Raw genomic sequence first — 25,451 nt, 5'->3', positions numbered from 1 at the left:
GTCTGAAATTTTCGTATGTAAAAAACTTTCGAAAAAAAAAATATATATATTTTTTTTATATTCGTCATCCTAAAAATTCGTCACGCACAGAAACCTTGCACACTTAGTCCAATGCGTATTAATTGATCTGCTGTGAAAAAATTTGCAAAACAATATAAAATAGAGTCTTCAAGCATTGAGGATGATTTTGTTGTCCTCGCTCTTCTTAAAAAGATAAAAAGAATGAGGAAATATTGGGTCTATCCAACAATCCTGAGAATAAAGAGAAAGTTCCACCTCCCTATCAAGGAGCTGCGGGATTATCCCGAGTGATTCAAAGTAAACTTCAGGATGTCAGTGGCTCAGTTTGATGCTTTGCTATAGCGATACTGAAGCCACATATTATAATGAAGAACATCAATTTCCATGAACCAATTGATCCTGAACAGTTCTGGATTTTGGGGTTCGCTTGTACGGTGGCTCTGAATTGTCAAAACACCACTCAAAATGCAAAATACGAAAAACATTTTTTATGACTGACGGACGTTTCAGAGGCAGTGTGTAAACGTGATTGATTTTTTAACATGCAAAAATTTCAAACAAGAATTTCGGACTCTTTTGTGTGTAAGGACTTTAACACTAACCCCCAATGCACCAATGTAACCTGGAATCTCCTAGTGAGATTCCAACCAGCGTTTCCAGCATGGGATGCGGGCAAGCTAACAAGGACACTAAAGGCCGCAGCCCTTGTTAGCTGGCCGTCGCTACACTAACACACCACGTATTCTGAGTGTGCTTCTAATTAATGTTTATCACCAGTGATCATAAAGTGTTGCATCTCACACTTCCCTGATGAAGACCTTTTTGGTTGAAACTTTCACTGTTTATAAATAAATTTTTGGAGCTGTAATTTCAATGTGCGCACATTATTTTTTCTGTGTTCATGATTTGCACAAATAAGTCATTAATAAATTTTAAAAAATGTGCCACTGAACAGCAAAGATTAGCAGTTTAAAGGGGAACTTTGCAACTATTTCAACTTAATAAAACCGTTTAGAAATCATTTAGATTTAACCTGTTCTGGTGAAAATGGTGACTTGCCTGGCTCCCCCCAGTGTTCTCAGTAGGAAAAAACAACCTTGCAACATGGGGACTAACGTCCCAGTAAGTTGGAAATAGGAAGCCTTGTGAGAAGCGAGAATGAGCAGGAAAATCGAACTGCTTTACGGGTCCGATAATAACAAAAGCACATGAGCAGCGGGAGAGAGGGGGAGGAGGTGTTTTTACGACAGTGTTGTGAAATATACGCCCCACAGCTGTAGGGGGAGCTCGTTGAGAAAACATGTGACAACAAAAGTGAAAATCAGCCAAGAAATGGCTAGAGTTGCCGAATGCCCCTTTAACAGCACGTCGTGATTAGGCTGACTCATTGTGCACTGGCATCATTAATAACATCAGTCGGTTAAATTGAAATGTTGCTGTTCTGAAATGCCTTTGTTAATCAAATCTCTTTGCAAGATTGCATAGGGTCAGATTACCATACTAGTTTGGTCAGATATAGAAAGTATTATAAATAAAAGACAGTTTGCAGCTGATCATTATTGCAAAATAAACCCTGACAGGGTGATCAGAAATAGGTCTCACTCTGAAGGGATTTATTTTGTGTTCATTACTTTAATATGCGTGAAGGAATAGATACAACAAACATAAAGCTGGCACAGCTATTGTAGAAAATCTGTTGCCTGGGGCAGCGATTAATTACCCAATAATATTTCAATGCAGAACGCTGCTACTGACCTATCAGAATCACGCATCTCAGATATTCAATTGACCTGTTTATATTCTAATTTATTGAACACTGGTGTATTTTAAGTTAAGTTAACCACTGTATTAATCCCACAAGGGGCAATTACATTAGAGAAGTGGCATCACATCAAAAACTAAAAAAACATTAAAAACAATCATAATCTACATACACATATCTATTTTATCATATTGTTTTGCCACCATTTTTAGCCAATATGACAATATTAACGTTGTTAACAGGTGTTGTGAGGCAACAATTTATATTATTTATTTCATTTTGTTTTAGATCTATATGTTTCAGGTTGTTTTACAAGTCTTTCCTTGTAAGTGGGGACTTCTTGACAAGAATAATCTTTCAAAGTGGACTGTAGAATCTTCTCATAGCAGGCTTCATCTGGTCACTGACCTGTCCAGCAGCGCTCGAGTCACACACGGCAGTGCTGTATTGTCGGTCCAGCTCGGGGGCGTTGTCATTGATGTCCAGTGTCTCTATGGCAACCGCTACCCTGGTAACTTGGTTGGGGCTGTCTAAGAAAGAGAAAAGAACAGCATGATGGGAAATTCTGAGAAGTAACTTATATAAAAAAGCAAGGAATTTAGAAATCAAAAGATTTTAAGCCCCAAGTAGGTCAGCTAAATCTTACTGACCATGAAAACAGAAGCTAACTCCAATCTGTCTGGTTTACTGTTCTCCATACGCTCTGTGCTCTTTTGGGACATAACGTTACATGACGACCAGAAGTGGCCCGAACGTCATCGTTCGCTCATCTGATGTTCAGAATATGACATTATATAAAGACATAACAGAGCCACACTTATCGCACTCAGAGCGTGTGTCTAATACGAAAGTAATTACTGAATATGAGCCGAACAAATCCACTCCATTCTCAGAGTCACTTCTGAGGATGCAAGATAGTGTTTTATGAGGGCCGACGGGGAGCGCAAACGGGCGACCTTGAGCTCGTGTCGACCAGACTCAAAAGCAATTTGAGTTTCCATTCGATCATTCTTTTCTCTTCCCTTTCTGTTTGCACGTGTCTCTGCCATGAGCTTTCATGTTCACAGCCGCTGCAAAAGTAATAGCTTTCCTGTGGACCGATTTCACGCTGCTACCTGTGTGAAATTGTTAAGTGCTCAGAATTGATGCAATGTCCCTTTAAGAGTGAATGCGAGGAGTTCTGGTACCTCTCTGTGTGGCAATGACAGTAATGTTATGCCATTGCTCCTGTTCCCGATCCAATTCCACAGCTGTGGTGATGAGACCATTGTCAGAGGCGATACGGAAGAGCACCTCGGGGTCTGACTCGGGATCAATTGAGTACCTGAGAAGAAATGGATAGGTATAAAAGAAGGAGGCCAGACAGATTAGAAGATATAAATGAGCCAGTGCATCAATAACTGGGTTTAGCAAGTAAAAAGGAGCAGGTTAAGTGAAAACAGCCCACATAGTTCCTGTGAAAGACAGAAACATGATGCAATATTTATAATAATGTATTTATAATAATGTAAATAATAATGTATGGGCAAAACTCACAAGAACCTGTCAAGAACATGTCCAGGTGATATTTCAACTCTAAAGTGATATACAATCTCATTCTCATTACTGTAATGCAAAACAAAAACCCACATCATGCATCTGTGGGCACTTTTGTCCTTGTGGACTTGTAGAAAATAAACACTTTTACACTCCCACTACTTTTTTCTTTCTCTGTGGACAGTGCATATACATCCATCACAGGAGATTGTCCAATTGTATCTTAGACATCATTTTTCAGAGCCAAGAAATGTAATTTCCATCACATCTCAATATTTAGCATTCTATGGTGGGGATACATTTTTTGGGGGGAATAAGATACTCCTTTATTTTGATAAGGCTAATAACATTGTATCCTTACATATACACAATTAAATAATACAATTGAGTCGAGACCATATTTAACATAAATGGTTCATACAGTATTATTTTCAGCATTATATTTGGTACAGTCACCTGTAAATATTTTTATTTTCTCTGTTTTTTTTCCTCCATTGGTTTTCTCAAAGTGATAGCATGCATGTATATGATGAGAAGAAACCTAGAACGCTTTATAACCTCCATATATTCACCTCTGACACATCGGTTTAATACTGTAAATGTGGTTTGATGTGGGACGATCACCAAACAGCAAAGTACAGTCTGAGTGAAGTTCAAAAGAGACTCGCTTAGTCGCTTTGGTAAAAACAAACTGTTTTGTGTAGTGAAAATGTGCACCTTGAATTAATTCAGTCGTGTTTGACAATCAATAAATCATAAACTTTTGCAAAGAAAACATTCTGCTTGTATGATAAATTAATTTGTGGAAATTCCTATCTGAAATAAAAACACAAATCTCAAACACAACCTGGAAATGACTCAAATCAAATTCAATACTTTTCCAAATGGCGTTGGAACCCTGTAAATAATAAAATTTTTTTACACTTTTTGCATAATTTGATAATGACAGCTTAATTGAAAATAATACACAATAAAATTATTCTGTTTAAAATATTTGATCTTTGTCACAACCTTTTATCACAAGGCTTTTATAGTGGCAAAAGTAAAAATGCAAAAATAATGCATAGCAATTTTACACATAGTAGTCATGATTTATAATCTCTTTTTTTAGAACTAGTTTTAAAAAATTCTTATTTTAGAACTAGTTTTAAAAATACAAATTAATTTTTGTATAATTAATCTTCATATGTTGGGTAAACAAATAAATAATTACATGCAATTAATTTGAAAACTAGCACAAATAAATGGTGAAAAGTTTCCAAAATAGCTTTAATGTGTAAATACAATGTCCATGGGACATAAAAGAATAATCAAAGAAACTCACTCATAAATACAAATACTTGTCTATGCTGCCTTTAATTTATGCTGATGAATTTTAATAAAAATTTTTTTAAATAAAAGTCATTAAAATCATAAAAAGCACACTCAAAAATTCAAAAAGTTAAATTTATAGACACATTATGATAATGAGAATATAGGGAAAATGTGCTTAACTGTCATGTATACAAAACAATGTAACATTCCTAGAAGTCCTAATTTTCTTTATGCAAAATATTTGCATTTTTCATTGATTTTGGGGTGAAATGTGACCTACATGTGTTATTGTGAGATTCAGCTAATTACATGTATGACTACAGTATAAAAGCAAACCATACTGAGTAAATAAGGTAAAAAGAGTGTGTTTACTTTATGTTGTTACTGAGGCCTGTATCCGGGTCCACGGCGGCCACTCTCCCCACCACACATGCCGGAGGACAGTTTTCCGACACATCGAGCCGGTACCGAGAGCGGGAGAACCTCGGCGGCTCGTCTGCATTCAGAACCGTGATGCGCACCATAGCACGGTCCTTAAACGGACCTCGTCTGAGGAACCGCGAGTCCACGTTTGGGTTTTGCACCTCCACAGTGAAAGAGTAGGTGCTTCGCCTCTCATAGTCCACGGCCTGGTGTTGAAGAAAAAAACACATCCTCATAAAACACTCATTTATTGAAATTCACATATGCCAGCATTCTTTATACTGTGTTTTGGCTCCAGAAGGCGCTCTAAAATATCTTTTCATTTCAGTGAGATGTTGAAACTCCCACATACACTTCTTTTTCATTCCTGCACCCGTGTAGATTACAACAACAACAAAAAGAATATAGATAGTAAAAAAAAAAGCAATGTGTCTGGGTTTCAGCATTTCATAACTTAAACGACTGCAGGGCTTGTTCTGCTGGTATTACTGTAAGATTGAAGGAAGTCATGGATGTGGTTATATTAACATCCATAACTGCTTCAGAACTGTATTAGGGGTTATGGATGCACTTGTGACGCTGGACACGATGAGATTGGAGAACCGTAGGAGTCTCAGAAGATGCAGGCAATGTAAATTAATAAGACACATATTAAAAGCCTGTCAAGAAAGTAAATGGGGTCTATTTTGATGTCATGTTGACTTTAAAGGAGGCGTCAAGTAAAACGGGAGTGACATGAGCACGTATGTCCAACCATATTTACATAACATAAAGAGAATTTAAAGGTGCAGTAGCGAATGCTTCTGGCTACCGAAGCTCAATTTCATGCATTGTTGCATTCTGAAACGTAAGCATGAAAAGCACTGGCTAAGAGTTTACATCTGCATTTACATTATTTGCGTAGTTCTGGCCAAAACAATCAAAGAGAAAGTGGAAAATAGTCATGAAAAAATCAGTTAAAATATAGAAATGGACAGACAGACAAAAAGGCCGATAGCTAGATAGATAGATAGATAGATAGATAGATAGATAGATAGATAGATAGATAGATAGATAGATAGATAGATAGATAGATAGATAGATAGATAGATAGATAGATAGATAGACAGACGGATAGACAGATAGACAGATAGATAGATAGATAGATAGATAGATAGATAGATAGATAGATAGATAGATAGATAGATAGATAGATAGATAGATAGATAGATAGATAGATAGATAGATAGACAGACGGATAGACGGATAGACGGATAGACGGATAGACAGATAGATAGATAGATAGATAGATAGATAGATAGATAGATAGATAGATAGATAGATAGATAGACCACTTTCCTTGGAATTTCCAGACAAAATAACTTTATCATATACAGTTGCTGTGAAATAAAATTACTTGTGTCGTGACACAAAATGTGGGTCACAACAGCCACTCATAACTAAGAGTATAAGTGGACTTCATGGGAAAAATAAAACGTTGCAAAAGTGTAGAATATAGCGTGTGGTGACACACTGAAAGACTGTATATAGTGTGTAGTGGTGTTGCTGTGCTGGAGCAGTGGGCATGAGGAGTGCTGAGAGCCACTAACACACACACACACACACACACACACACACAACAAGCTCTGTCACTTGAACTACAGCCGTGTGTTAATCAACATCTCCACTCGCTTCCTCTCCCTTGTTACTCAGCGGCATTAGTCTCCCTTCACTCTTCCTCTATCTAATTTGCTTTTCGTATGCTCTCTTTTTTCCTCATCCCCTCATGTCTCTGATTCATCTTGTTCCTCACAACCTGCTCTTTCCTGTTTTCCTTTTTATCTGCTCCTTACCTCGTTCTGTTTGTTCTGGCTGTGTCTTTAACTAGCACACATACCTGTCATTAAAGTATTGAGTTGAGGAGTAGATGGGTAAGGATCACTCACTCACTCTCACACACACACGCACACAAACACGCACACGCACACGCACACACACACACACACACACACACACACACACACACACACACACACGCGTCTTTATAAGCACTTATCAAGGCAGAAAATAGCTTTTGATTAATAGAAAATAGCTTGCTTTTCATTATCCAGTTTGCTTTGATTCGGCTAAAAAAGGTGGAATCTCTTCACTTTTCAATTAGTTACGTGTGACTTGGCACCATACAAATTCCTTTTATGTGAAATGCACATTTTCAATCCTTGCAAAGTTTGTATTTAAATAAATGTCTCCCTGTGTGTGCTGTGAAGAGGTCTCTCACGGGGCTGCAGGTTACATTCTCTTTCCGCCGGCACTAATATGCATGTTCGCTGGCAGACGTTTGTGGTGCAGATTATCCTCATTTACATTTGAACTCAGAGTCAATTTAACTAATTTGTGATTCATTCTGCTCTACCTTCTTTCTTTGTTATTGCTTAGCTTTTCCCTCTGCCCTCCACTATTTAAAATAAATACAACAAAAATACAATTAAAGTTTTTCATTTTATGAAGAACCTAAGCCAGTGCCAAAAAAGTCATTACTACAATGCTGAGGTGTTGTGGGTGGTGGCCTGGGTGTTGCTATGCAGTTGCTAAGATATTCTTAGGGTTTTAAGCACACTTCTAGTGCACTAAATGGTTGCCAGAATGTTCCTATGTGGTAGCTAGTGTGTTCTGGCTGGTTGCCAGGGTGTTGCTATGCAGTTGCAAAGATGTTCTGACTGTTTTCAAGTGTTGCTTTGAGGTGGTTAAGGTTTTCAGCACATTTTCAGTGCACTAAATGGTTGCTAGAATGTTGCTATGTGGTTTCTTGGGTGTTCTGAGTGTTTTTGTTTAATGTACTGCTATGTGGTTGCTAGGGTGCTCTGGGTAGATACCAGGGTGTTGCTATGCAGCTGCTAAGATGATTTGATTGTTTTCAGCATTCTTTTTTGAAGTTGTTAGGGTTTTCAGCACATTTTTAGTGGATTAAATTGTTGCTGGAAGGTTGCTAAGTTGTAGCTAGAGTGTTATGGGCAGTTACCAGGTTGTTGCTATGTGGCTGCTAAGTTGTTCTGCATGGATTTAGAACATTGCTATGTTAGGGTGTTTTGAGCATTTTTAGCACATTTCTGTGTGGTTGCTAGTTGTTTCTAGGTGGTTTAGACTAAAGGTTTGCTAAGCAAGTGCAAGGATATTCTGAGTGTTTTTTTAATGTTTTGCTATTTGGTGATCTGGGTGGTTGCCAGGGTGTTGATATGCAGCTGCTAATGTGTTCTGCATGGGTTTAGAACATTACTATGCTAGGGTGTTTGGGTTCCCTTTCATTCGGTCACTCCGATGTACGTTTCCGTTCCCTCCTTCAGGGAACTAGGGTTACCATACTTAACCGAGACGTTTTCAGCACATATTTAGTGCACTAAATGCCTGCTAGAATATTCCTATGTGGTAGCTAGTGTGTGCTGGGCGGTTGCGAAGGTATTGCTATACGGCTGCTAAGTTGTTCTGCATGGATTTCAAACATTGCCATGCTAGAGTGTTTTGAGCATTTTAGCGCGTTGCTGTGTGGTTACTAGGGTTTTCCAGTGAGTCAGCCTAATCACGACGTGCTGATAAAGGGGCATTCGGAAACTCTAGCTATTTCTTGGCTGATTTTCACTTTTGTTGTCGCATGTTTTCTCAGCGAGCTCCCCCTACAGCTGTGGGGCGTATATTTCACAACAATGTCGTAAGAAAACTCACTTGCGGCATCCTCCTCCTGCTTTCTACCGCTGCTCATGTGCATTTGTTGTTATCAGAGCCGGCCAACTTTATAACTTTATCGTGTGGAGCCATGTCTACTGAGGTGGGTAATACATCATACACATTGATGGCGGCGTGTCTGTTTATGTTGAATTGCCGTAAAGCAGTTTGTGTTTCTCGCTCGTTCTCGCTTCTCACGAGACTTCCTATTTCCAACTTACCGGGACGTTAATCCTCATGTTGCAAGGTTGGTTTTCCGCCTGGGAACGCTGGGGGCAGCGGGGAAAGTCACCATTCCCACCAGAACAGGTTATTAAACCATCCAAATGATTTCTAAACGGTTTTATTAAGTTGAAATAGTTGCCGAATGCCCCTTTAATTATTTATTTATTTGCATTTTTACATTGCTATGTGGTTGCTTGCTGTTCTGAGTTTTTTTAATGTGCTGCTATGCAGTTGCATAGGTGTTCTGGTTGGATTAACATATTGCTAATAAAAGCTAATTCAAAATATTAATAAATACTATAGTATATCAAATATAAATAATACTAAAATAACACTGGTTGCTATGTAGTTGCTAGGGAGTGTTAAGTAGTTGCTCACTAGCCACACTTAAAAGAGCCCACCCCTATATGGCTTTTCTAACACTGGATATTTACCACACTTAACCGTTGGGACTGACTATTTGCACTGTCATTTAGCAAGTAATGAAATCGAATCCATTGGTCCAGACAGTTAATGTAATCCATATCTTGTGCAGCTACATTGGTTGACATAATAATTTAAGCATTAATATGAAGCCAAAAGACGTAAGAGAATGTCTGTGGACAAAAAGAGGACAAAAAAATGGGAACGTTTGTGATCATCTTTGCTCATATGCATATTTATACATATGATGTGTCCAAACCCACTCACTCATTCACTATTCATGTGGTTTTCAATGTTAAGACTACAAAATACTAACAGTTTTGAGTCAGATACACCATAAAATTGGATTTGGTTCTGATTTGGGAATGCATGGAAGAAAACAACATTACTGTAGGTATTTCTGTTTCACCACTCCCACCTTGTTTAACAAAAGCACTGCCTCTTGGTTCAATCCAGTTATGTTGAACGTGTCCCCTGCCTCTCCGTCCACGATCGTAAAGTCCATCCGTGCATTTTCACCCAGGTCTGCATCTGTTGCCGAGAGACGACCGATCTCCACCCCGGGGACGGCCAACTCAGACACCGAAAATGACCACATACCTAAAGGAGACAGAGATCGAGAGGGTGAAGAAAATAATCATGCAAAACATGGCGATAACATAAAATTAGAACATCATCATTAATCTCATTAGATACGTAAGGCAAACCCCCTAAAGCATCAAACAGCTTTTCAAATCAATTTAACCTCTACCCAAAACTAGACTTCCATAAAAAGACAGTGCAAAGGAGGCCATGCCTTGCCTTTTGTTCACATACACATTTTTTCTGCATTTTAATAACTGGCTCTACAGTCTTTGTATGCGGCGGCTATATCATGGGCCAAAAATAAAAGCAGAAAAAACCTGCCTGAGTCTGTTTAAACCTAATTAGAGACAGCAAATAACACAGGCAATCTACTGCATTCCATAACAGAATGAAAAGTGTTTCTCATCTCACACTAGAGACACACATCATATCTTATACCATGATCAATCACAGTAATAAAAACAAATGTGTTGCCAAAGGGTTCTGAGTGGTTCTGTGAGTAACTTTTATTTGGATATTAGGGTGTTTTGGGTGGTTGCTTACCGGATCAAGTCAAAAAAAGTGATATTCTGGTCTAAAAATATGGTTTGGGTGCCGCTACAATGTATGTCTGAATTTTTCCATCCGTTTGATCATCCACAAGGCAAAAGTCATATGTCTGACTGCTTACAAAAGTAACAGCGCACCACTCCTCAACAAGACATATGGGGTAATTTAATTGCCCACAGCACAAACATATGAGTTTAGTTATTTTAATTGAATCAACCCTAATTTTTAAATATGAGTAACAAAAACTGTGATGTGAGTGCCACTGAAGAAAGATGGATAGATAGATAGATAAATAGACCTGTGGATAATAACATTAAAGGGGATTTATAAAACCACATAAACAGAAGGTTTGAGGAAGATCACACTAGCACGGCTACACAAACACTGAAATTATTAATTCCACAATTTCCAAACATGCTTTTGGAAAGGGAATTTCAAAGAGACAGGATGAAAAGGTCCAAGAAAAGAGTGTGATAGAAATATAAAGCGGGACACTGATGATTCCTTGCTTCTTTTAAGAGCCAAATTTGCTCCAGAACAGAAAATGAATCATGCAAACAACAAAGGCTGAGACAGTGTGATTCACCAGAGGCAGTTTGTGCCAGCTAATAACTCCTAACATTCATTAAAGCTGAGTGCAGCCAAGAGAAGATGATCACAGAAACACACTGTGGGAATACAATATGGGCTTCTTTGCACAGTGTATTATCACTGTGTATTATTCAGAGGAGGAGAAAGGGATGAGGAGAGATCAGGGGAGAGATAGAAAGAACAAAAGAGGGAACGGCAGTAGGAGAGCCTGGAAACGAACGGAAAAGGAGGCAGAGAGCAAAAGACAGGCAGAAAGAGTGTATTCATGTAGGAGGGAGAGGGAGGAAGATGTATTGTTGGTCTCCAAGCTGTATCTTTCAGCTGTGATTTTGCTGCGTACTGATGCAGAAAGCTCTGAACTTTAAATGAAATATTAAAATCGGGGATTTTGAAGAGAGAATCCGTAGGGACGGCGGAGAGAAGCCCCTGCAATCCACAGACAGGCCGAAGCCCTCTGAAAGAAACGTAACACAGATTATCATTATCTCTGTCACGCTGATAATAGTCAAGAACATCATCAGCACCATAATCCACTTTATAATTATGATATGCACTATATACCGTAATCGTTTCTCAAAGATAATAGTTGTGTTTGGAATAAATATCACTAATCATTACACTGTTTGAGTATACTTTAGGTCATCGGTTCCCAACAGGGGGGTCTCGGCCCACAAGGGGGCCTCAGCGAGCTCTTTGGGGGGTCACGTCATATTTTGAAAAGTGTTGAACAGTGAGCATTAAAGCAGCAGTCCGTAACTTTTTTGTGTTCAAAATTGACTAAATTTATATAATGAGCGAGTACATCATGAATCAATTTTCCAAACCGTGTTTTTGTCTTATCCTGAGTCACTATTGTACACCTATAATAAGTGTTTATATTTGGACCATTTTACACTGGTTCGGGTCGTATCGCTGCGGTGTAACCCAGATCCTGCGTGACTCGTCATAGACATAAACAGAGAAGTAGCTCCGGCTGCAATGTTCTTCTGCAAGACGCATTATTCTGTTACTAAACGCATGTTTATTAATCGCTAGAGCGCCAAACGATCATATTACATTAGCTAATTTTAGTCACGATCCCCTGGCTGACCAAAAAAATGGGTTTTCAACAATGTCCCAGACACCAGTCATTTTGTAATAGCCTATATGAATTATTTTTTCCCTACACACCAGTTTGAATACTGATATTTTTGTTATTGCATTTCAAACAGGGCCAATTAATAGGCTACTTCTAGGCTTACGTTTTTAAATTACAAACGGCCTACTGATGTTTTTGTTATAGTATTTTCAATATTATACGCTATTATTTGTGCATAAACATATCTGGTTATAGTAATAAACATACTGTTTGTTTAAAAACAAAACATTTTGTCATCCTTGCTGCAAGCTTACAAGAGCGACAATATCATTAAATGTGAAGAGGGGCCTAAAATATTTTCTTGGGAAAAAGGGGGTCTCAGACACAAAAAAAAGGTTGGGAACCACTGCTTTAGGGCACATCCCTAATACCAAGGGTGAATTGCATCATGTAGTATTACACAACATTACTGTTTTTACTGTAAAGCTGTAAAATCCTGGACAAATCCTTTCTGGTTATGCCTAATTCCATAGATAGCACATTATGTATATATGTTAAAAAGTTTAAGGTCTGTAAGATTTCTTCAGTGGCGGATCTAGAAAATATTACATGGGGGGGCAAAGGAGTGGCAAGAGGTCTTGGCAGGGTGGCAGGGGTAGACGGTGGGAATCCCTATATGTGAATTGCTTTAACACAACAAACACAAAAACATAGTAGTTATTGTTTAATAATGCCCTTACACACTACAAAGGTTTTTAATTCACGACAGGAATAAGCCCAGTGAAGTGTTCAAACAAAACAAAACTGTTCATCTTTTAAAAAGTAAAAGTATAAAAAGCGAAATGATAAAAAATTGCAATAATTGTGTCCAAGGACTTTTAGCCTTAATGGTTAGGCTCCAGCTACTTTCTTCAACTACTCTTGCCTGCAAAAGTCAATGTGTGAACACCTCTGGTGATCCTTGTATTACATTACACTGTAGGTAGGGCCATGTAGCCTATATAACAAATATAAAATCAGAAAGGTTTATCACATGCACACACACCAGTTATGTTTAGACTACTTAATGTAATAGTCCTAATTGTATTTGTTATTTCCCCAGTTGTAACCTGGTTTCATTGCTGTGATATCTGAGAGGAATTGGATTTGCTTAGCTAATCAACTGATCGATCTCCTAACTGGCACTGTATTGTGTGTTGTAACGTAACGGCGACCATCAGTAAACGTTATGGATACAAACAATTTATATTTTTTATTAAGCTGTTCTTGTCTTTACAAAAATCAAAATTAGGCTATTCAAAGGGAAGAGTGCTCTTACAAATCACGAGTGAGCGATTTGACCGCTGATTTTGGTTAACGTAATAGACTTGCTGTTTTTGCTGATGCTGAATCGTCTTTAGCATACAATACATTCATTCATTACAAATGTAACTTTAAGTTAAACGTGTGTTTAACTACACCTGGGGAAACTCACTTCACCTTCAGAGGCTCTGGGGCAGCTCAGTCTCTCCAGTCGGGTTGCAGGGCCAGCGCACCGCAGCAGACTCGCTGTGTTTTGTGTGTGTGTGTGTGACGTACTAAGTATTTGAGGGGCAGGGGGGAGGGGCTTTAATAAAAGTTAAACTGTTCACTTTTGGTAAATGTATTGTTTAGTTCACTGTTTTGAGAAGCTTGCGGGTTGTTTTTAAAAGTACAGTTTTTGGATCATCAAAGTTAGGGGGGCAGCTGGGGGGGCAAGGCTCTAGAGTGGGGGGGGGGGCACCTGCCCCCCCTTGCCCCCCTGTAGATCCGCCCCTGGATTTCTTTGAAGTATCTTCTGTTAACCAAGTCTACGTTTTTAAATATAAATATAAATAAAATACAGTAAAAAAAAGTAATGTTATAAAGTATTATTACAATTTAAAATAACTGTTTTCATGTGAATATATTGCATATCATGTATTTACTGTATTCCTGTGTCACATGATCCTCCAGAAATCATTCTAATATGATGATTTGCTGCTTACGAAACATTTTTTATTATTATCAATTTTATGAAATCAATTTTACTGAAACTGTGATAAATATTTTCAGGATTCTTTAATGAATAGAAAGTTCAAAACAACAACATTTATTTGAAATATAAATTTCCCTTTCAAGGGAACTTCGAGCTGCGTCAAACGCTGCGGGAACGCCCCTGCGTTGTGCGTCATGAAGCACGTATGGAATCAGCCCAATGGAGAGATGAAACGTCATAGGCGGGTGACGTCATCGACCAGGAAACTATAAAGCACCCCAAAAACACAAGCGCATTAGCTTCTGTGCTTTCAGTCGCGCTACATGTGAATCTGTCCCTGTGTGATATTGTCTGTCTTACATACCCTGCACCACACAAACAATTTATCCCTATATATATATATATATTGAGAGATTATGGCGGACGAACAGCAGTTTAGAAAGTGTGTTCCTCCCTGCTCGCGTTATTTAACGAGCGGGGATACACATGATCTTTGTGTTGTTTGTTTGGGAGTTCAGCATGCCCAGTTTGCTCTCGAGGGAGCAGACTGTGAGCATTGCGAGCGTTTGCCGTTAAGGACGCTCCGCTCCCGCCGGTCGCTCTTTGAGGAGAGCGGTTCGGTGCGCGCTCCCCGCGGTTCGGGTCCCGCTTCTGCCGAGGCAGAGCGGCGGCGCTTATCGTGGGGATCGCAGATGGATCTCACAGCGGGGTTTGAGACGGGCTCTGCCTTATCTCTCCCTTCACCTGTGAGATCCAGTGCCTCAGTCCCGGGTTCGGAAGCACGCGCTGCGGTTTCTTCCGCTCGGGCTGAGGCACCAATGCTGCAGCTATCCAGTTCTGAGGAACTTGATGTTGTTAGTGTTGAGGGAGATGTGGAGGATTCGCCACCCCACACTCCTAAGAGTGATGAGCTTATGGAGGTGTTAACAAGAGCTGTTGAAAAACTTAATATTGAATGGCCAGTGACTAGACAGGAGTCTGTTTCTAAATCAAAGTTGGATGAGAGATTTTTGCCGTCACGTGTGCAGCCTCCACGCCGGTGCCTGCCGTTTTTCCATGATCTCCACACCGAGGTGTCGAAATCATGGAGAAAACCGGTGTCATATAGAGTGTTTAGTCCCCAGACTTCAACATACGCTAATATTATGGGAGCCAAGGCTCATGGTTATGGTGCTTTGCCTCGTGTGGAAGAGACGCTTGCGAGCCATCTCTCCCCCGAAGCAGCATCATCTTTTAAGGCACCGGCATTACCCACCAAGCCTTTAAGAAACACTTCGGCTTTAGTGGGTAAAGCATATTCGGCAGCAGGTCAGGCTGCGTCATGTCTGCATACTATGTCAATCTTGCAGGCATACCAGGCTGATCTGCTAAGGGACATGAGTGAGAGTGAGGAGGTCAGTACTGACGTAGTTCGTGAACTGCGTCAGGCTGCTGATTTATCCCTGCGTGCCACCAGAGAATCGGCCAAATTAATGGGTCGTTCTATGGCAGCTCTGGTGGCCGCAGAAAGACATTTGTGGTTAAATCAGACTAATATTAAAGAGAGAGAAAAAGCTTTTCTTTTAGATGCTCCTCTTTCTCCCATGGGGTTGTTTGGTGATGCTGTGAATTCAGTTATCGATAAATTCCAAGAAGAAAAGAAACAAACTGCAGCTTTTAAAAAGTTTCTTCCCCTTAAAGTTCATGTCCCTGGGGCTGCTGGGCGGGAGCAGCCCCGGCCGTCTTCGAGCTCATCACATAGAGCGCAGCAGAGGCAGAGTGTCGCGTCTCGTGCTCCCCCTGCTGGACAGTGGGCTCAGCCGCGACACTCTCAGCCGAAGCCTTCTCCCAGTAGAACTGATCTGAGGACAGTTATATTGGCTAAGAAGGCTTCGGCTAAGAAGAAGTCCTGACGCCAAGCCGTTCAGGATGCTGAGGGTGGTCCCCACCGAGGCGGAAAGGTGTTCACCTCTTTTTACGGTGCCCATTCCTCCTCGGTGCCCTCAGGGGCTCGTTCTGCCAACCCCGCCTTTATGCCGGGGCACAGACGATCCCAGCGAGCGCTTTCCCGAGGGACGCTCGCTCCCTCTGAGGAGGGTCTCAGAGCGGTCAGACCAGTTGTTCCCTGCCGGTGCGCCGTTACAGGGCGCTGCGTCTGCTGCTCAAGTTACACCAGAGGCCAGTCTCGAGAGGCTGGTACCCTTAGTAGAATTTCTGGCAGAGTGGAAAAGCCTTCCAAAAATATCTCATTGGGTCCTGCAGACAGTAGAAAAGGGTTATGCTATCCAGTTCAGGTGTCGTCCACCAAAATTCAGAGGGGTTCTGCACACAGTGGTGGGCCCCGAGCAGGCTCTGGTATTGGAACAAGAGGTGAAAACGCTCCTTCAAAAAGAGGCTATTGAACGGGTTCCTCCTCCCAGTTTGGAGTCAGGTTATTACAGCCGATATTTCATCGTTCCAAAGAAGGATGGGGGGTTGCGTCCAATTTTAGACCTGCGCATATTGAATCGCTCGGTAGGGAAGCTAAAATTCAAGATGCTCACTATCAAGCAGATCGTGTCTCAAATCAGGTCCGAGGACTGGTTTGTCACGATAGATCTGAAGGACGCATACTTCCATGTGTCCATCCTTCCACAACACAGGAAGTTCCTGAGGTTCGCCTTCGGGGGCGAGGCGTACCAGTACAAGGTTCTTCCGTTTGGCCTAGCTTTATCTCCCCGCACTTTCACGAAATGCATGGATGCAGCACTAGTGCCTCTGAGGCTTCAGGGCATTCGTATTCTCAATTACATCGACGATTGGTTGATTTTAGCTCAGACCGAGCAGATGGCGGTTCGGCATCGAGATGTCGTCCTCGCTCATATCAGAAAGTTGGGGTTGAGGCTGAACGCAAAGAAAAGTGTATTATCTCCTTCCCAGAAGACCACTTTTCTGGGTGTCGTTTGGGATTCGGTATCGATGCGGGCGCGACTCTCTCCGACCCGCATCGCTTCGATTCTCTCAGCTGTGAAACAAGTGAAGCTAGGCCAGCTACTCACTGTCAAGCAGTTTCAGAGACTGTTGGGTCTGATGGCAGCAGCGTCCAACGTTATACCTTGCGGCCTGTTGTACATGAGACCGCTACAGTGGTGGCTCAGGACCAAGGGATTCTCCCCGAGGGGAAATCCGCTCCGCACGTTCAAAGTCACGCGGCGCTGCCTTCGTGCTCTGGTCATGTGGAGAGAAACTTGGTTCCTATCCAAAGGTCCTGTGCTGGGGGCTCTTTGTCGTCGCATAACGCTAACGACGGATGCTTCCCTCACAGGGTGGGGGGCGGTCATGAGTGGTCGCCCAGCCCAAGGTCTGTGGCAGGATCATCATCTTTCGTGGCACATAAATTGTCTAGAGATGTTGGCTGTGTTTCAGGCTCTGAAACACTTCCTAACAGACCTGAGAGGCCATCATGTGTTAGTTCAATCAGACAACACGTCGGTGGTCTCTTATATAAATCATCAGGGGGGCCTGCGGTCTCGCCGGCTTTACAAGTTGGCCCGTCAGATCCTCCTGTGGTCCCAAGGGAAGCTACTATCTCTGAGAGCAATGTATCTCCCTGGGTATTTGAATGTGGTAGCAGACTCCCTGTCGAGGCAGGGGCCGAGGCCAGGGGAATGGAGACTCCACCCCGAGGTGGTGGAGCTCCTTTGGTTGAGTTTCGGTCGCGCCGAGGTGGACCTATTCGCTTCCAAGGAGACCACTCATTGTCATCGGTGGTTCTCCATCACTCTTCCAGCCCCCCTGGGGTTGGATGCTATGGTGCAGCCGTGGCCGAGGTCACGTCTGTACGCCTTTCCCCCGATTGCTCTGTTACCAGGAGTTCTGGAGAGGGTCCGCCGGGACGGGGTCAGTCTACTACTAGTAGCCCCGTTCTGGCCGGCCCGAGTATGGTTTGCGGACCTGATTTCTCTCCTGGACGGTTCTCCTTTGGAGCTCCCGGTCAGGAGGGATCTACTCTCCCAGGCGGGGGGCACGATACTTCACCCCCGCCCAGAATTGTGGAAACTGTGGGCTTGGCCTCTGAGGGGGCCCAGCTCATAGACTCCGGTCTCTCAACCGAGGTTGTTGAGACCATTCTTAACTCCAGAGCTCCATCCACGAGGAAGCTTTATGCCTTGAAGTGGAAACTTTTCACTTCTTGGTGTGGAGAACACCTGCAGGACCCAGTTAACTGCCCAGTGGGTGCAGTGCTGGAATTCCTGCAGGAGCGCTTCTCCACAGGGTTATCCCCCTCCACACTAAAGGTGTATGTGGCGGCACTAGCTGCTTACCACGTCCCTTTCAGTGGAGTTTCTCTTGGGAGACACCCGCTTATAACTCGTTTCCTCCGTGGCACTTTGAGGCTGAGGCCAGCAGTTCGTACGAGGGTGCCGACTTGGGATCTGGCCATTGTATTAGAAGGTCTTTCCCTAGCTCCTTTTGAACCTATCGAAGAAGTTCCCGAGAAGTTTCTCACTTTTAAGACTATCTTTTTGCTTGCTATCTCTTCACTAAAAAGAATCGGAGATTTGCAGGCTCTGTCGGTTTCACCCTCGTGCCTGGAATTTGCACCTGGCATGGTTAAAGCTTTTCTGCATCCTAGACCAGGTTACGTTCCTAAGGTTCCTACTAATATTGTTAGACCTACGGTTCTGCAGGCTTTCTGTCCTCCTCCATTTATGTCATCGGACCAGGAGAAACTTAATTCACTCTGCCCTGTTAGGGCATTAGACGCTTATGTCCACAGAGCTGCCCTGTGGAGGAAATCGGAACAACTTTTTGTATGTTTCGGGCCACCCAGGAAAGGGTGTCCGGCGTCTAAACAGAGAATGAGCAAGTGGGTGGTTGAGGCTATCTCACTTGCTTATGAGTCGGCTGGCCAGCCTTCACCTTTGGTTGTCCGAGCTCACTCTACCAGGAGTATGGCTGCTTCTAAAGCTCTTTTGTCGGGGGTTTCCCTGAGTGATGTTTGTGATGCGGCTGGATGGTCTTCACCGCATACTTTTATTAAGTTCTATGACCTAGACTTAAGCTCTACCCCTGGGGCACAGGTGCTCTCGTCCTCTGTGCGCTAGTCTCACATGACGGTCATTTGGTCCTATGGCGACGTGGGTATTCGCGTTCCCGCAGCGTTTGACGCAGCTCGAAGTTCCCTTGAAAGGGAACGTCTCGGTTACGTATGTAACCCTAGTTCCCTGATAGGGAACGAGACGCTGCGTCGCTCCGCCATACTCCCGGCACTCCCGTTAGCGCTTCCTTCAAGCCTATCAGAAGCTAATGCGCTTGTGTTTTTGGGGTGCTTTATAGTTTCCTGGTCGATGACGTCACCCGCCTATGACGTTTCATCTCTCCATTGGGCTGATTCCATACGTGCTTCATGACGCACAACGCAGGGGCGTTCCCGCAGCGTTTGACGCAGCGTCTCGTTCCCTATCAGGGAACTAGGGTTACATACGTAACCGAGACGATTTTCCAACATTATAAATGTCTTTACTGTCACTTTTGATTTAGATTATTGTACATTTAAACACTTTAAAATCAAAATCTAGGCCTGGGACCAGGGTAAAACAATAAAATCAACACATAAAAGTCATTTGAAAGGCAGCAAAAAATAAATGATGAAGGTATGGTCAAGTTTCCAAGACAGTAACTTTCATATTAAAAAACAAATAAACATTGAAATCAATCCCTGAGACATTAAAGTGCCCGAAGCTGAAGAAACACCCACATATGACAAGTTTAAAGATTAAAGGCCACTAAGATTTGCTTATTGCTAGTGCAGTGGAATTAGAGATCTGTTTTTCCAGAAGAGACAGAAACACAAACATCTGCTAAAATGTGTATTTTGTCAAGTGTTCAGTATAGCTACACTAGTCTAAAAGCTAGCAAGCATGCATTAAAAGACACAAAACTCTAATTCTGAGTTCACGGGGTCAACATTGTAAACAATGCTGCTTGCTTCCTTGTTTCAGACTAACGAGGTGGAAAACGAGCAAGCGAGTGGCGGTCCGGGACCAAACCCGGCAATCGCAGCAAACACAAGCATTCTAATCTTTTCTGTAAACTTCAGAAAGTTTAGACAAAATGAAAAGTATGCTGGGGAACACTCAAAAACTAGAGGGGAAAAACAGTTTGTATTTTTAACAGGGAAGCCTCAGATACGCATTGTGTGGTTTACATGCATTTGACTGAAAAAATAAAAATAAATCTTTACACTTTTAGAAGCATAACGGTTCTTTATTGGCATCTATGACTCGATTAAGAACCTTTAATATCCCTGGAATCTTTCCATTCCACAAAAGAATTGAAATTCTTTATAATAGAAAAAGAAGGGGTGGGCGATATGACCAAAATCTTACATCACGATACGAGTAATTTTATTTCACGATAACGATATATATCTTGATATACTGTCGTTTTTTTTTTTTTGTTGCTTTGAATAAGTTTTTATTGTTTTTATGATATAAAAATGTTTGATTCCATTGATATTTCATCATTCTTGTCACCATTTTCAATATTACAAAAAACTAATACTAGCCTAAGAAAAATAACCTCTCAAGCTTACTGAAGACAAGTAAACAGTGATAAAGAAAGAGCAAAAAAAACACAAATGAAATAGACCTACCTGAAAAACTTCAAGCACTAGAAACTACATAAATTGTTTTAATTTTACTACATAAATAAATAATCAATGTATAAAAAAGCATTGCATAGTCTTCACTGTGTAAATTAAATCTACATTTATTCTTATTAAAGTTACAAAGTGATTCAGTCTAGAGCAGAGAGAGATTTTAAAATGTTGTGTTGTTTGATTAACATTAATAACAACAGCAGGTATATAAGGCTGCTGTCACTTTATGAACGACTGCACGGATCCTGTGTACTGTACGCTTTCTGTAAACTGTTTACGTTTACTTAAGACGTAAATGACTGTGTTTACTTGCAAAGACATGGTCACTTCGGCATATAAGTATGTGTATTTAACCGTTCAATCACAATTATTTGGCAAAAAGCTCTCACGCTCTATGAGTAGCGGCTTCGTGTCATGCGTCTCTCAGACAGTGCTGAAAAACCTTTCTTTCAGACACCACGCACATATAGCAAAATAAGTTGTCTGTTGCTGCTAACTGCGGCAACCACTTCAATGGTTTAAATTCACTTGTTTTTAAACTGCAATACTTAAAAATACTTGCAAATGATAAGCTTTTGTGACTGCGTAGCAGTTCATTAGAGTATCAAAAATGTTCTTCACACTAAGAAAAATAATGGTTCTTTTAAGAAATGTTGACTGAAAGGTTTCTCAATAGCCGTGTTTCCATTATCCTTCAAATTGCACAAATTGAAATTGAAAATTGAAAATACGCCCAATGGGAACAAAGTTTTTACGCTCGCATGAGGTGGTTTTTCAGGCAATTTGAAATAGGATTAGGTCACTTGACATAGATGGCCCGGTTGGTTTAGAAAGAAGACGAGATAGAGTTCTTTATTAAACTCTATTAGAGTTCTTTATAAAAGACAAAAGTATTATGGGAATACTGGATTCTAAACAACAAAGATATGCCACAATTAATCAAGACCTTGAAGCAGATATGAGGGAGAAACACCCAGAAACATCTCATATGTGCCGCTCTTAAGTATAAGGGCCTTTCCTTTCCATTAATGCTTGGATAACACACATACGTCTCCTTTGATTAAAAATAATGGCTAATGGCTGGGATATACATAAACCTACCAACGTCCGTTGCCATGATTTTTGGAATGACTTATCGCGAGAGGAAAAAAAATACGTCTTAGTCGCATAACATCGGTTAATGGAAATGCCGTCATTTCACAATAGTTTTTTATCAACATTTCGGAAATATCGCAAAAGTTTTGCGCAAATCTGTAATGCAATTGCGGCTAATAGCATAGAAATGGTTCTTCTAAGGCATCGCTGCAAAAGCCCCTATCTGGAACCTTTATTGTCAAGAGTTTTTGCAGGTGTTTTACAGAAGCTCTGACCTGTTCTGGATGGTAATTTATATCGCCAAAATGAGCAGAACTGTTGAACTTGGAGGGCCACGCTGAGTTACGAGTCTCAGACTCACGCCAACTCACCGGACCTCTCTTGCTCAGAGGTGACTCAGACGCCTTGAATGGCTTCAGGCTTTCTTTACTCACTCGCACACGCATTTATTAAAGTCGACGGATATGGACTGACAGAAACCCATAAGCCTTATCAAATCCACAGTCACTCACACTCACCTCTCAAACCCTTTGATATCTCACACACACAGCACATACCGCAAGCGTCCTATCTTCATAGACATCATCAAATACTTCATCCACACGTACACACAGATGCTTCCCACCCCCACGACACCAAACCACACTTTCATATCTCTCCTTCAAACACCCAGCGCAGAGGTTTTTAGCACTTCCAGAGAACTACACAGAGAATGAAAGCAGTCATCATGGGTCAGTGGGGACAAGGCTTGTTTGAGAGATTCAACAACACTTTTCACAATACTGTGAATCAGTACCTGCTGAGAGCTGAGATTTAGTCCACACACCAGAAAACAACGTCTGTAACACACAGGCCAGACCTGGAAATAAAGAACAGCTTCCCTAGAGACACGCAGGATAAGGTTAAGATGCTCAGTGTCTTCACTCTGTGATCACTGTCAGATCCTGTAGAGGATCATCACATACAATCACTGGCCCAAAAATACACAATTCAGATGGCTTCCTAATCTAATGCACCTGATTTTACTCATCAGAAAAGCCTACAAGATCTGTTTTTTTCCCCCCATTTAAAGCAAATTTGATCAGGGAACATACTCATAAGGATATTTTCAATCATGCAAGTACACCTCCTATCTATTTCAGTGGAGAAACACCAAAATTTGTATACTTATTCGTCTAAATTATTTCAAATCTGGAATAAAATCTGACAACAACGGCATCTTCTTAGCTTAAATCACACACAAAAATCTGTATTTTTCATGCTGGTCTATGGGAATGCATTTTCTGGAGTAAACAAACAGGCTTGAGTATTAAGACTTAATACTCAATATGAATTATATTTACACTACACCATTCAAAAGTTTGGGATCTGTGAGATTTTTTTATGTTTTTGAAAGTAGTATCTTCTGCTCACTAAGGCTGCATTTGTGACCCGTGCTGGCAAAATGAGTCAGAATGGGCACATTTTTAAAAATGAGTTATTGTTATTTTCACATTCTCTATTAAAAAAACGTCAAAATGATGCATGGTTAGTTGAAATCAGAAAAAATTACTGAGCTGCACCTGTTTGAAGTCCATACAGCCAGCAGTCAATTTTGAGAAAAATCGAGTTAAAGTTTTCTGAAGGTTCCAAAACAAATTCACCTAACAACCATACCTTAAAATCCCTGGTAATACCACCATAATTGTAACACACCAAGTCAAAACCAAATATCTAATATATATTCAACTTTTTTCCCATGATACCAGAATTGTTTGATTAACATGAATGAAAAAGACAGTCCGACCTACTGTACAGGACGGATGTAATATAATGTTATACATCACATGTTTTTCCCCAACAGTTAACCAAACGTTCACTAAAGAAATAACAGATAATGTTTGCGCAAATACTCGCCAAGACAGATATTTTGAAATACTGTAATTCTGTGTACATATATGTGTATATCGGGATCGAGTGCTGTCTGAGAGGTGTCAGTCAGTGCGAGAAAGATTGTTTTGTTTACATAAGAAAATTTGTTTGAAAACCACATTTCATTGGTTCAGACTCATGCCATCGAGAAATTACTATGAATATTCACAAAGTTGGCATGCTGCACTTTACAACAATACTACACTTGTGATGAGAGGAAAATTTGATTTACCACATCATTTTTTTCAACATTTTTAATGCCCCCCCATCCCATCCCCTCCCCTCCCCCACCCCACCCCACCATATCTTATTTATAGGCCTTTTTGTCATTTATTATATTGGACAGTGGAGGAATAGAGAGAAAGAAGAGGAACAGGATCAGAAAAAAATCATGCGGACTGTATTTGAACCAGCATTTCTGTGATCATGCAGTTCTTATATGTGCATATGAGCACATCAGCTGAATTCAGAATATCATACTCTTATACAATTCTGATTTATCCCGTATCTATATATGCCAGAAATAGTAACTACAGCATGCTAGTATGCTCTCTATATATCACTGTGTGACATTATAACTGATTAATTCTCTTCTGTGCAATGAAAGAGTGGGTGTCTCTTTAAAGCCGACAGATGATTACAAATTTAATTTACTTAATTACATGATATGCTACTTTAGATGATTTGATGTATTAATTAAATAAAATATTATTAATTATTTTAAATGTAACTAATTATATTTTAATTATAAAATTAAAATAAATAAAATAAAATAAAAATAATAATAAAATAAAATGAAATGTAAATGTTTAATTAAACAAATTAATTTCATTAAATGCATTTCCCTTATTTTTTACGGGTGCATGAACGCACCCTTATTTTGTTTATGTCGTCAAGTTTCGGTAAAGAAGTGTACTAAAAGCAAATAACAAGTAGCGCAAAACAAAATGTTTAGTATGGAAATTCCACCGTCACACTCATTTAGAAGAATCAAGTCAGTCAAATTAAATGCTAACACAAAATATTAAACAAAGCTTAACACTTGAAATAATTTTTTACAATATTTCTACAATGTGACCAGTTTAGTTCGATTAGAGAACAAATGTCTGATATATACCGGTTTGTTTTTTGTAAATCAATGACATAAAGCACAGTCATAGTATTCTGATTCCCGAACGAATTAATAATATGACACAGTTCTTTGTAGCAAATCAAATACATACAGCGGCAGCACAAACATGCTACTCTGATTGCCAAATGAATGACTCTTCTATAGGTAAATCAAAAATATAGAGTGCGAGCAATGTAGTACCCAAAACGAATGACACTTAGGAGACGGTTCCTTTAATGATTAGTTCAAAAAGACAATTAACTGGTTTGCTATCAGTCCTAAGAGACCTCCAAGAATTTAAAAAAAGAAAAAAAAAAGTTTTAACTTGGAGGGTCCAGTACTGCTTCTTTTAATTAAAAATCCAGGAAAAAGGGGTTAAATTGGCCTTATAGGCTGTCATTTTTAAGCATGACCAAGTGGGTCATGCACAGTTTTAATATTTTAATATTTAATATTAGTTGAGCAGGATTGGGTGTTAATTAAATTTTTATTTTATGATTTTTACTTGATATG

The 25,451-nt window shown here is 40.4% G+C and overlaps 1 protein-coding gene across 1 annotated transcript in view; it reads right to left on the bottom strand.

Annotated features, from left to right (window-relative positions):
* Positions 1–25,451, bottom strand: part of cdh24a (cadherin 24, type 2a) — a 95,196-nt gene that overhangs the window by 8,605 nt on the left and 61,140 nt on the right. The window contains exons 6-9 of the mRNA XM_077218739.1: positions 9,819–10,000; positions 5,006–5,262; positions 2,971–3,107; positions 2,192–2,313 (exon numbers count right to left, since the gene is read on the bottom strand). Of these exons, the coding sequence (XP_077074854.1) occupies positions 2,192–2,313; positions 2,971–3,107; positions 5,006–5,262; positions 9,819–10,000 (698 nt within the window). The remainder of the gene's footprint in view (positions 1–2,191; positions 2,314–2,970; positions 3,108–5,005; positions 5,263–9,818; positions 10,001–25,451) is intronic.

This window comes from Siphateles boraxobius, unplaced genomic scaffold (assembly GCF_051911475.1).
Source record: "Siphateles boraxobius isolate OS27281-9 unplaced genomic scaffold, OSU_SipBor_1 77, whole genome shotgun sequence".
NCBI lineage: Eukaryota > Metazoa > Chordata > Actinopteri > Cypriniformes > Leuciscidae > Siphateles > Siphateles boraxobius.
This window is presented reverse-complemented; position numbering and strand designations above follow the sequence as displayed.